This window comes from Miscanthus floridulus, chromosome 11 (genome assembly GCF_019320115.1).
Source record: "Miscanthus floridulus cultivar M001 chromosome 11, ASM1932011v1, whole genome shotgun sequence".
In the NCBI taxonomy this organism is placed as follows: Eukaryota; Viridiplantae; Streptophyta; class Magnoliopsida; order Poales; family Poaceae; genus Miscanthus; species Miscanthus floridulus.
Genome location: NC_089590.1, coordinates 40,853,835 through 40,867,589, shown reverse-complemented (window position 1 = coordinate 40,867,589; position 13,755 = coordinate 40,853,835). Strand labels below are relative to the sequence as shown.

At 46.0% G+C, this 13,755-nt stretch overlaps 1 protein-coding gene across 1 annotated transcript; it reads left to right on the top strand.

Moving 5' to 3' along the window:
* Nucleotides 1-9,457: 9,457 nt before the first annotated feature.
* LOC136494889 (serine/threonine-protein kinase D6PK-like) lies at nt 9,458-13,521 on the top strand. Its single transcript, XM_066491057.1, has 3 exons — nt 9,458-9,858; nt 10,315-11,988; nt 12,274-13,521. Exons 2-3 carry the CDS (start codon nt 10,403-10,405, stop codon nt 13,124-13,126), a joined length of 2,439 nt encoding a protein of 812 aa, XP_066347154.1. The 5' UTR covers nt 9,458-9,858; nt 10,315-10,402; the 3' UTR covers nt 13,127-13,521.
* The last annotated feature ends 234 nt before the right edge of the window (nt 13,522-13,755 follow it).

Here is a 13,755-nt window from a genome sequence, read left to right as displayed (position 1 = left end):
TTCATGGGGAGGTTCATTGTTGTTGACGTGGTTTCCACCAACACCACCGGTCCCCGCACCGTTAGCACTGGTCTCAGCGGCCTCATACGTGGTACGGCGAGTATTTGTCATCTGCATATTTTAGCAATAAGTAATGCCTGAGTGAAGCTGTAATAATCGTGAGTGAATGAAAAATTATGCCAAACTGAATTTACTGGAGAGAATAAATTTATACAATAAAACAGAGGCACAATAATCGCATCCCAATTAAAACAACGTCACTAATTAAATTACTTCAACAGCAAACATCGCGTCCATACAACCAAATTGCCAGCATACATACACTGGACTTTTATGCGTTCAGATATCGCATTACTAGCCAAGTTCCAATCACATGCCAAGTCTCATAAGTTCGAAGCCAGATACATTAGGTTACATGCCAACAAAAGAAAGGTCATCGCGACAGGACCTAAGCACTAGCGCAAGGCAACTAGCCTACTCCTCGAGGCCGTCGTTGGGGTCAGAGACATCACCATCGCCCCTAGGTGAAACTACAGGCTTGTCCTCATCGTCGCCATCGATGTCCATGCCAGCGGCATCTAGAGGAGCATATGGGCCAACCCCATTGTAGAGCGCACGAAACTCCTCATGCAGGTTGACGTTGTACTCCTCTAGCTCATCGACCCTCTGCAGCAGAAGGTCCCTCTCGTCCCAGGCTTCATTCCTTTCCTAAACCAACTGTCTAATCATGCGGTCTGCATTGTTGTTGGCCTGAGTCAACGTATGCACCCGCTGCATAGCTCTATCACCTCTCTCTACCGCCTGGTTTTGCTGTAAGCTCATATCAGCCAACTGCTCCTGCAAACTAGCTATAGCACGTGCCTGCTTCTTCTTCTTCTTTCTCACCTTGAGCTTATCATGACCACGTAAGCCAGTCAAAGTCTAGTAGGTACTCTCTAGACCCTCATACGCTCTAATAGCGGCAAACATAGCACTCATAGCATGGTTGTCGCTAGCCTGTCCCTCAGCTAGACCTCTGACCAAAGCACTTCCCTAAGGCTGAACCCAAATAGCATCACGAGGATCATCCCTAGGAAAGGTGCCAGCTAGAGCTGCTGCAAGCTCACTAGGAAATCTGCTCATGATATCCCTGATGACACAGAAAGCTGCTCCCTCTGCACCCTCAACAGGAGTGCGACCCTCAAACTCCAAGTGCCAACCATCCCAATCTGGAGCATCACTAAGGGCAGGAACTATGATCTCTACCACTGTAAGTCCATCCTCTGCTAACTGGCTCTCATTCCAAGATTACACCAGCTCTTGACCCTCTAGGTACCCCACATCATGGAGCACTCTCCAAAGCAAGGTCAGCATGCCAAACTCGCTCAAGAAGGTGTCCATGGTGCAGTGCTCCCTTAGGGCCAACGGACGTCGAGGTGCTCTTCCTCCGATGGACTTACGGGCAGTCTGCTTCGTGCGGGCCATCTGTAGCAAAAGTTCTTTTATTACCCCATGGAAACATATTTTAGGTGATACAACTTTTATCAAAATGAGATAATCAATTTATAAGGAGAGGAATGCATGACATGAATGAAATACACAAGTAATATGATATATGTACGTGCCGTACGTTCTCACAAACTTATGAAATAAATAATTTCTAGCGATGAATTCAGTGGCATACAAACGATCTCTCAAATATGTATCTAATACGTTCTACATGATAACATTGTTATGTACCTGCAGAAGATTCATTTCAGCCCAATTCCTAATGAATGTATAAAAGCAGTAAAATTTATCTACACGCTCTACACGAATCCCCAGATACGTGTACAACGGTAGTAACTACCCGAACCATCGTCCTATTGATGGCATCGCCTCAATAGATGGAATACCCACATATGAGATACCTTTGTAAAACATGCGTAGAACATATAATTACTCCAGCATCATATAAGCATTCACCCTAGATCGGCGGTGCATCCGATCATGCTCTCACAGCTCACACTTACCGAGGCGTAGAGGCAAATGATTCATACACTATCACTCAAACAAGTGGCACTCAAACAATAGCACGTCGTATGAGCAACGAAAGAAAAATATGATGCAAGAACCCCAAGTCAGTACTTAATTAAGCCACCTAGAGTCATTAACTGGGCATAAAGGATATGACCACTGGCACACTTTTTAGTTTGGAAATCACGTTTTTCAAATGCCTTTTTGTTTTAAATACACTTGTGAACAGTAACATGCTAAACCATGCTCTGATACCAGCTGTAATAGAATCAACCAATTATACGAAATTAAGTAAGAAAACCACCCGCTAGAGCAGACGATTTAGCAAACTTAAGCCCGTATAACCCGATAGTCCGTGAAATCACGAAGGATTTCAAACCAACTCACATACCAGCCAAAATCGTAATAAGTTTAGCGGTCACCATCACATATTACATAAAAGTTCGCATCTCAGATACATCAGCATTTAAACATAGTTATTACAAAACGAGTTCAAATAGAAGTAGCGGAAGCCATTTGTTCAAAACCACACACACTCACATGGAGTTCAAATACAGTGCCAGCTAATGATCATCTCCAACAAAAGTATCAGACGAGGCATAAGGAATGACCATGCCCATGGTCCTAAGCATTACCCATCGCAGGATAAAGGCAGTTGATACAGTAGCCGTAATACATCTGTCCATCTGCAACAAGTGGGAATAAAACCCTAACTACGAGAAGTTACTCAGCTAGACATACCCAACATAACCGAAAATAAAATGACACCAAGGATTATGAAGGGCTTTATAGTAGGGTAGCTGACTCCTTTGCAAAAAGAGGCATTTTTAGCATTTCAAGAACCTTTTCAAAAGCATTATGGTCAAGTTAATTATTATTAACCTGTCGACTATATTTGCACCTATACTAGAGCAAGCATGTGATTAAGCAAATAATAATAACTAATGATCATTAACAACTTTCATAATGTTATATTCATTATAACTGTTCAAGTGTTCCATCAACATTACTATGATGAAGTCACTCAAGTCAAGTGCTCACTATCTAGGAGCGATGGCGATTCAAATCGATTCCTAACCAGCTGGTGATTTATTCCTTACACAAACCTCACTCACCCGCTAAAGTGAGGTATCGGTCACTGAGTCAACTATCCAGGAATCTCGAGTTTGCTAGGAACCACATATACCCGGGGGCCGACCGACTGCCCTTTGGTCTTATCATCGCGCCCCCGTGTCCTACCACACCTGCTCGGCACAGTACGCTGCGGGCAATCTACTCGGCCCGAATAATCTCCCATCTTCATGGTCGAAAGGTACTTTATTCGACCAGCTAAATGTAAGGCATGCGTTCAACATGACTCGAGGCCCAACAACGGTCGGTCCATAATCGACACAGACAGAAAGCACTACAGTCTAAAACTCTGTAAGTCTCCGTCCGGTCTCAACTTCAGATTAACACTTAGTTATACCATCACTACATAGTTATCCAAGCAGATCCAGGTAACCACCTATAGCTCGCAGGTGACAGGAAATCACCCGACTTCTACCGGTCTAAGCCAGCTAAGCATTGACTCGACTGCGGATACCAGGGTAATAAGGATATAATATAACAAAGGTAGACAAGGTATAATGCAACAACGGTTGCAAACAACTCCTGAACATAATGCATCAATTAAAGTAAAGTATTTAATTAATAATTGCAAACCGGGGAGAAAAATGCTCCGGGGCTTGCCTCTCTCGAAGGAGCTCGGGCGGTGATCGGGGCACTCTAGAAGTTCCTCAACGTCCTCCTCGTCTGCTTCGGTCACTTCCTGCGGATGCACCTCGAGCTGCTCCTCGGGCTCCTCGGGTATGATGACTAGGCTCTCGGTTTACGATCCTATATGATGCATGTGCGTAAGTGCTTATGCAAAAAGTACATCAGATGAAATAAACACAATGGATATGCTTGAATGCAAGGTAGTCAACATCATCCAAGAACACGTACTACAAGCACATGTCATCTACTGTATTATCTTCTACTACTAATATGCTAAGTCAACACATCTCATTAAATGCTTCAAAGATACACCAAAGCTTCACTAATCTCTTAATCATGCATAAAGCAACATTTGATTCAACCCTAATTAATAATAGGTTTGAATAGCAACATCTATTTTTATAGCTTAGAAAAATCTTAGAAAATTACCATAGCACAATACTATCCTAAGTAGTCTATCATCAGATTTTTATGGCATTTGGATAAGTGGAATGGCCTACACAAAAATGACAAGCTAGTGCATAATTATGAACATGAAAATACTTTGTACTATGAAAAGTGTCAAACAACAGATGTAATATTTTTTCTATGTTCTACACAGCAAATAATCACTGTACAAAAATTATCACATGCATGTTTTATACAAATTTTGCTCTCTAGCAAAAATAACAAAAATCAGCCATTAAAGGCACTTGAACTACATCTCACAATTTTTCTATAGGACATGCATGGCATATATTTTTCCTAGGAAGTACATTACATAAGAAGAGTAACAAACTTGGAAGCATACTTTTCTGATATATATAGGTTTTACTACACATTTTACAAGATATCAGCAATATCAAGGATTAAATAAAGCTCTACAGAAAAGTATCTCAAAAATGACATGCAATATTTTTATCATGTAGATCTGGTGACAAGGAACACAACAAAATTTGTTTCAACAAATTTGGAGCAAATGTGAGCAAGTTATAAATTTCCAAAGCATTTAATAGAATTCTGAAAAATTATTTCTTAAATCCTTTTTAAAACCAGCCGACGAAAATGCAGGGTGCACCCGGATCTGAACACGCGTGTGCACACACAGGGACAAACAAACGGGCCTGGGGTTCAGCGGGACCCCACCTGTCAGCCGAACCAAAACAGGGGAGATCACCGGCGGCGAGAGCTCGCCGATAATGAGGTCTTTGGTCCGGTGAAGGTGACCGGCGTGCTCCCCACACCCGTGCGAACCCTGCGGTGCTCATGGCGTGGGCCAAAGAGCACGGGAAGCCGGCCGCTGCCGTGCAAGGCGGAGCGGCAGCACGGGTCGTCGCCGGTGGAGCGTCTCCGGCCATGGTAGGGCGAGAGGAGGTGCTCGAGAGACTCAACGGTGCAGTGCGGTGCTCGTGCGCGAGAAAGAAAGGTGGGCAAGGAAGCGGAGCGGGGAAGTCCACGGGAGCGGAGCTCACCGGTGAGCTCGGCCGTGCTCCGACGAGCAATAGCAGCCGGCTCGGGCCTTACCACGCCGAACTGTGATGAGCACGAGCTACGCAAGACCGGGGCGAAGGCGTAGCGAAGACGTAGCGGGCTCCGGTGGCCAGGCGTGGCCGGAACGGCTACGCCGGCGATGGCGCGCGGCGGAGCGAGCGCTGCTGCGGCTGTTGCTGCTGCTGAGCGAGCGAGAGAGTGAAGTGGGGAGTGAGAAGGAGTGCAGCGCGGCCGGGCAGGTGAAGGCACGACAGGAGGGGGCTAGGCAGGCCGGAGCTGCCGCGCGGCGTGCGTCGCCGGCGTATGGTGGCCACGCGGCGAGCGCGCCCTGACGCGGTCGGGCGCGGCGCGCGGGAACAGGCGCGGCGCGACGTGAAGGCAGACCGGGTGAGCGGGCCAGCGCGGAGGCTGGCCAGGCCGGTGTGAGCGGCTAGGCCGAAAGCGAGGTTGCGGCCCATTCAAGTGAAATGTGATTTTTTAATTTATTTTCTATCCCCATTTCCTTCAATGCAAATTTTGAGCAATTTCAAAAGTTGGTGTAAAAATGAAAGTTGTTCCATTTTTCAAGATCTACAACTTTGCTTTTATGACCACAGTCCAATTCCAAACAAACTTTGAATTACAAAATAAACATCATTATTAATTCAAAACCCTAATTTTGAAGAATTGTTTAAAAGCAAAATTTGGCAAAACTTTGAATATGAACTTGGCTCCAATTTGTATCCCAAACATTTATAAGCTATCTTAGTGATCAAAACAAGAATCATGGCATCCAAACATGAGCATGACATTTCACATTGTTTGAAACATGAATAAATTTTCAATCAACTTAAGCATCACATGAAATGATACTTCATTTCTTTCGAAATGAAATGCGTGAATGATGCTTATGCATAAGGTGATGATGATTATGTTCATGGGATGGAATGTTAGTGCATGCTTAATACCGAGGTGTTACAATGAACTTACTATATATTGATCAATGTTTGGTCCTATTCCGGACGTGTTATTTATTTGATCAAAGCTGGTGGTGTTTTCAACCTCGACATGAGATTGTCGGTAGGATTTATTTGATCGCGCTAATATGTTGAAACGGAAGTACGAAACCAATGTATGATGTTATTTTACATTAGCTTAACCCAACCAAATATATAATTTCATAAATATTTTTGGTTCCCGTTGTATCACGGAAAGATCTATATAGTAGAGTTTGTAAGCCTACGGCGCCGTACTCTTAGTAACTGTTAATTTTATAAACTTTGTTTTTTTGGATTAAATGTCAGTTTAATGTCTTACCGTATTGTTATCTTAACGTGAGATCTGTGTATTTTTAGTACAAAAGTTTAGTTGCCCCATAACAACGCACGAGCTCGCTATCTAGTCACATAAAAACTAAGAACAAGGGCTTGTTCGGTAGGCTGGTTGAATAAGTTAAAATACTGTTCCGACTGATTTGTTGTGAGAGGAAAATACCGTTCTGGCTGAAAGACACTGTTCATATGAACAGTACCCGAGTGAGTAGTCTGGCCAGCCCAAGCCAGCCGAACAAACTCCAAGTTAGCTGCCCGCAAAATGCTAGACTAGTTAGGATCTATTTGGATTCAGTGTGATTATGATAATAGATTAAAATAATCTAATTATGCTCCAAACAAACTAGATTGTAAGGTGGATTATTATAATGAAAACATCATATTATAATAATATTACAATCCACCTTGTACTTGCTTTTTGTTGATTATAAATATTTCTCACTTGAACTAAACATAATCTAATCCATGAACATACTCCGACTATAATCTAAAATATAATAATTCCATATATAATCTAGATTACGATAATTCAGCTGTGATCAAAGAGACCTTGCTAGCAAGTAACAATGCATTTAAAGTGGCACCGTACGTGCATGGACCCTCACAATCTTTATTCCTCTCCAGGCCTTGTTTAGATTATAATTTTTTGCAATCTGGATACTGTAGCACGTTTCGTTTGTATTTGACAAACTTTATCCGATCATGGACTAATTAGGTTCAAAAGATTTGTCTCATGATTTACAACCAAACTGTGTAATTAATTATTTTTTTACCTATATTTAATGCTCCATGCATATGTCTAAAAATTGATGTGATAGAGAGAGAGTGAAAAAACTTGGAATTTAGAGGTGATCTAAACAAGGCCCCAATCCCATAATAAGCACCGTATTTAGTGGATCTGATCAATGCATCCCGGATTTCGTACCTGCACAGCAAAGTGACAAACGCCCCCACACATCTATAAACGCCGCAGCTCGTACTCGGATTTGCATCTCAGCATCTGCATGGACCATGGGTGTGCGCATCGGACGTGGATCCGGTCGTGACAGTGCGAGTTTTTTTATTATTATTATTTTTTACTATGCGAGCGAAGCGAGCCGTGCTGCTGGGCGCTGCAACGAGCACGAGCGCAGGCCGCGGAACGAGAGGCTGGCTGGGTTTCAAAATTTTGTGGAGGGAAAAGAGCCGACGCATGGACCGAGAAGAGTCAGCGTGCCTGTTTCGGCTGTTGGCTGTTGCTCCCAACAGCCGACGTGTAGCCCTGCCTGCGGACTGCGGTAGCCGTACTCCGTTTCGCGTTGACAGGCGTTCGTTCGGGGCAGTTTAGATGCCAAATTTTTTTGGCAAAAAGCTACTGTAGCGTTTTCGTTGTTATTTGACAATTAGTATCTAATCATAGTCTAATTAGGCTTAAAAAATTCGTCTCGTGGATTTCGTCTAAACTGTGTAATTAGTTTTATTTTTTATTTATATTTAATGCTTCATGTATGCATCCAAAAATTCGATGTGATGAAGAATCTCGAAAAATTTAGCATTTTGGGATGTAACTAAACAGGGCCTCGGTCCCTCGCGTTCCGATGGGCGAGATTCCGTCGCGCCGCCTGCCTCCTGCCGCCTGCCGCGGACGCCCGTCGGCCGTCGCACAATCGCATTAGCTGCGGTGGACTGTGGTGCCCGCCCGCGCCACGCGACGGGAACAGATGAATATGCGCGCGGCAGGGACGAGATCGCGCGGTGGTGCCGTGGTGGTGGTGGGGTGCGGCGCGAGCAAAGACGCACACGAGGCGCCTGTGAGTGAACGTAATACTGCGTGGGCCGGGCGGAGGTGCGGCGCGGCCCCAGCCCCAGCACAGTGCTCCCCTGGCCACCGCTGCCGTCACGGGGCCTCACGAGCTCACTTGCAAGCGTCACCGCTACAGCAAAGACAGACGGATTTTTTATATATACAAAATGTTGCTACGAGCTGCTCACCTACTGACACAGTGATTATCCGTAAGCATGTGGCGCTGCTGACGCGACGGGCCACGCAGGTTTGGCGCAGATCACAAATCGGCAGCGTTGTGGTCTGGGAATTGGATGCCCGTTTTTTTATATATATAATATAATATTGTACTACTCCTACTACTCTGTAGGATAGACAAACGCTATCACAACCACTGGTAGCAGCAGCCGCATCTACGGCATTGTAGTTTTTTTTTCCGACAGCATTGTACTCCATTAACTAAATATATTTTAAAAAAATATTAATATTTATAATACATAATTAATATGTTCGGAAAGATTTTTGGATTTAGCTTTTAAAAGTTTATTTGGAGATACAAATATTACATATATTTTCTACCAATCTAAGTTCTCGCCTGGTAGTTGTCACGGTTAATTTAGGACGGACGAGTAGGTTTGAATTTCCAACAGGAGACGGCAACGAGACCAAAAGCAAAAGCAGGTTCTCGCCTAGTAGTTGTCACGGTAGCACTAGGAGTATTTTTTTCTTCTTCACAACAACAGGAAAGGAAAAGGTAAAGCAGATGCAGATGCAGATGCCTCCTCCAAATTTTTAACGATCGACAATATCACGTCCGGTCCGGGCAGTATTCCGCCGCCTGCCTTTTCCCGGCCTTTGCTCTTTGCTTCAGTGCAAGACCGACCGTACGTACACCGAGGGAGAGAGAGTGATGACTGATGAGACGAGGAAAAGGGCGAAAGGGAGCAGCACGGCCACGGCAGCCCAGCAGGCTGCGCCCCTCTACAGACTACAGGTATTAATAAATGCCTGCAATAATAATAAAGAAAGAGGCGTACAAATCCTAGGGTGGCGGTGGCGGTGTGGGCCCGAGGGTTTTATCGGTTTGCGATGGGCTGGCGCGTCCCTTGTGCACAGCGGGCGACCGTGGGAGAGAGAAGGGCGTGACAGACTCCAGAGGAAGAGGAGGAAGAGGGGACTGGGAGAGAGAGAGTACTAGTAGGGCACAGGGGTGTGTGTGTGAGGGGGCGTGACAGACTCCATCATCTGCTCCTCGTGATGCGCGCCGCTCATTGCTGCAGAGCGCTGCCGCTTTCGCCCTCGCCCACTCTTCCTCTTCCTCTTCCTCTTCCTCATCCCCATCCCCATTCTCTTCCCCCCCACTCTCGCCGCTCCTCGCCGCCGTTTCGGGGGCCAAAAACCCTAGCACATCCTCGCTCGCCGCAGTCAGCTTCTCCAGGTGGGAGCACCGCACGCCGCCGCCGCCACCGCCGCCGACCGAGCGCAGGCCGCACCAGCTCCTGCCGCCGCCGCCACCCTTGCGCGTGCCGAGCCAGGGCCAGCGGCCCCGGGTGCCGCCGTCCGGTAAGATCCTCCGCTCAAACCCCCCAGCTCCTCTTGCAGGCCATCTTTCTGTTTCTTTTTGTTTTTGTTTTTGGTTTGGGTTGCTGTCTTTGTCCAAGTCGTAAGCATATCCCCAGATTTTGGGGGGTGTTTGCTCGTCTGCTTGCGTCGTCTTCTCCCTCAACGCGCAGGGGTTTACGGATCTTGCATCATTTTGCTAGGAAAAGAAGGGGAACACCCTGCCTCAGCCTCACCTACCGCGTCTCTGTTGTTCCTTTTGCTATCTCCCTTTATTTTCATTTTATTTTAAAAAATCGTAGCTTTGGAGCGGGTAAGAGAAAACGGCCGGACGTTGGACACCAAGATCTACAGGCCTTAAGAGTTTTTTTTTAAAGACTTTTCTCTACCATTTTGCTAGCTCCGTCTGTTTTCCCCCGTTTTATTGCCTGATTCATTTCATATTTCGTTCTCGTGCAGGACTCCGTGGTGCCGGTTCTTGACCCGGGAAAGCGGCTTCTCTTCTGTTCACCGAAGTGCAAGCAACCGTGGGTCCTGATGCCTTGAAATGCAGCAGCCGTTCTACGGCCGGCCTCCCACCCAGATGAAGGTTCAGCTCGTGGAACAGGAGGAGGGCTCGAAGAGGATGGGTTCTTCCGGGTGCTCGGAGATAGTCGAACTGGTGGACGAGCCGAAAGATGCTCGTCAGGGTGGGCTTACCCACCTGAGGGTGAGGATGAAGCCAGTGGGGCAGGAGCATGGGGCGCGGTCATGCTCGGTGGAGGATGATCTTGACCAGCTCATCAGATCGATCAACGTGCGCACGTCGGCGAGGGCTTCTGGGCAGACGAGCACAGATAGGCGGCTTATTGCGCTCGGGAAGTCACCGGTGTCGAGCTCGGAGATTGTGGAGTCCGTGAGCCTGAAGCAGGCCCTGAGGAAGATGTGCATCTCCCAGGCATCGGAGATGGCGGCCATGAAGAGGCTGTCGAAACCGACAGGGGTGTCCACCCCTTCTGATTCTGGGGCAATCAAGAAGCTGTATGGCTCTGCTGCAGTTCAAACCAACGAGGAGCAAGATGACAAGGCTAAGGCGGGGAAAGCTTCTATGCTGCCTGAGAAATCAGCAGGAAGTTCAGTGGGTAAGCCAAGTGAAATCAGTAAGGGGCAGAGCAAGAGCTTGGCCAAGAAGAATTTGAGATCAGCATCTCCTACCACAGGCAAGGTTCATAAAACCAGAATCCAAGATGTGATCAGTAACAAGTCATCAGAGGGAGTTGAAGATATTTCTGTAGGAGCAACACTGCCAAAACAGAGAAAGGGAAAATCTGTGAAAACATCTAGCCCCCGGGCTGTTCCAGTAGGTGGTTCGCGGCTGGTGAGGCCAATGTTTCGGAATAAAACTTCGACGAAAAAGAAGGTCAAACCTGAACCTGCTATAGTGCCCGCATCACACAAGCACTGTGAGACGAAAGGTCCTAAGTCTCACACTAATAAACAGGAGTCGTCCCTTCAGGATGAACCCAGAACCCCAGCACCAACTAACAAGAAGGCTACTGTCAGCTCCACCACCGTTGATGGAGCTGATTTTGGCACAAAAGGATGTGGTCTCGGTGTGATCCATGGCTCGAAGGTTGGGGAGTTGTCAAGATCAAAGGAGAAGGGCGAATGCTCCCAAAGCTCCAAGAGTAGCATCGGTGATTATAGCACCAGTACAAGCATCAGTGAGGACAGTTATGGCAGCTTCAGTGCTAACGGAAGCAGGCCACACATGTCAAAGGATGTGAGATGGGGAGCCATCAGGCGCATGGCTATCCAACAAGGGAGCTTGGGATTGAAGAACTTCAAGCTTCTCAAACAACTTGGTTGTGGGGATATTGGTACTGTTTATTTGGCTGAGTTAGTGGGCTCAGACTGCATGTTTGCATTGAAGGTTATGGACATTGATTTCCTCATAAGCAGAAAGAAAATGCTCAGAGCACAAACTGAGAGGGAGATACTGCAAATGCTCGACCACCCATTCCTTCCAACTCTGTATTCTCATTTCACGACGGACAACCTTTCTTGTCTGGTAATGGAGTTTTGCCCTGGTGGTGACCTACATGTTCTTAGGCAGAAACAACCTACCAAAACCTTCTCGGAAGCAGCTGCAAGGTATGGACCTTCAGTGGTGTCATAAATTTTCTTATTCACTATTACACATGAATTTGTCATGATTGAGCTACTTTACCAAGAACTAAAAACGGTGATTATATAATCTCACTGCATTTGCTACCAGATAGATGTTTTTTGTTCAGCGATAGTATATCGTGCTATTGTAATCCAATATTTTACATTTTTTTATATAGGCTGCATTTTACTACTGAGTTATTGTAACTTACAATTTATATGTTTCATTTTAGTACTGAGCTATTGTAACTCGAGATCTACATTTTGTAGGTTTTATGTTGCTGAAGTCCTCTTAGCCTTGGAGTATCTCCATATGTTGGGGGTCATATACCGTGATCTGAAGCCAGAGAACATACTTGTTCGTGAAGACGGGCACATCATGCTCTCAGACTTTGATCTGTCTCTGAGGTGCTCAGTGAGCCCAATGCTTGTGAGAACATCATCAGTAGGCAGAGATGAGCCCAGTAGGCCTTCTGGTCCCTGTGCACAAAGCTGCATTGATCCCCTGTGTATCCAGCCGTCCTGGAGCAATTCGTCCTGCTTCACGCCCCGACTGGTTGCGTCTACACCATCAAGGACACGGAGGCCTAGAGCTGAGCCCCTGAAGAAACCATCACTTCCGCAGCTCGTTGTTGAGCCCACGGAAGCAAGATCGAATTCGTTTGTTGGGACCCATGAATATCTTGCCCCAGAGATCATTCGAGGAGATGGCCATGGTAGCTCGGTTGATTGGTGGACTCTTGGAATCTTCCTTTATGAATTACTCTATGGCAAGACACCATTCAAGGGACCTGGCAATGAGGAAACACTCTCGAATGTGATCTCACAGGGCTTGAAGTTCCCTGACAACCCAGCTGTAAGCTTCCACGCACGAGATCTGATCAGAGGGCTGCTTGTGAAAGAGCCGGAATACCGGCTCGGCTCATCGAGGGGAGCCGCTGAAATTAAGCGGCATCCCTTCTTCGAAGGCCTGAACTGGGCCTTGATCCGGTGGACTGCGCCACCAGAGACCCCGAGAAACATTGATACTGCAGCAACACTCGCGACGACACGCAAGAAAAAGGAAGGCAAATGTCTGGAATTCCGGCTGAATGGTGACGACATCGAGTTCGAGCTCTTTTAGTTGTAGCTGTAGTGGCATCACTGCTGTAGTCCCAAGGATATATCAGTATCATGATAAGCTAGCAAGAGTAGTCTTAGTGTCCCTCTTCCCTGCAGTTTTCTGTTGAAAGTTAGTCATCCTCGGTCACTTCGGTCGTTGGGAAGTAACGTAAGGTTGGCTGTTAAGCCTGTAACTTTATGCCTTGTTAATACCATCTAATATTAGAAGACACGGTTGGGAAATTCTGGGGCATGTGCGAGATGCAACTAGAAATGTAGAATGTGCTGGATGAAACAGTTTGTGCCTCGCGTACTTGCTAACGCTAGGAAATAGTGACTCGTAGTCGTAGTGAGGTCTGTAACTTTGTTTTATGTAATAACGCGTTTGGTTCTTTAAAAGTGCACTATGTAAAAAGAAGATTCTCTATCACATTAAACTTGCGGTATATGCATGGAGTACTAAATATAGATGAAATAAAAAACTAATTGTACAGTTTGTTTTAACTTTGTGAGACGAATCTTTTGAGCCTAATTAATCAATGTTTGGACAATAATTCATAAATACAAACGAAATACTACAATGGAGAATCGTGCGCTATGCAAAATTTACAGGTGCAAACTTTGCCGAACTAAACAAGCCGAAACGTAGTA

Bases quoted from the DNA above. Each gene is read 5' to 3' on its own strand.
- LOC136494889 (XM_066491057.1), top strand. From the start codon at position 10,403: ATGCAGCAGCCGTTCTACGGCCGGCCTCCCACCCAGATGAAGGTTCAG. The intron at 11,989-12,273 runs GTATGGACCTTC...TACATTTTGTAG, and splicing joins TTCTCGGAAGCAGCTGCAAG to GTTTTATGTTGCTGAAGTCC.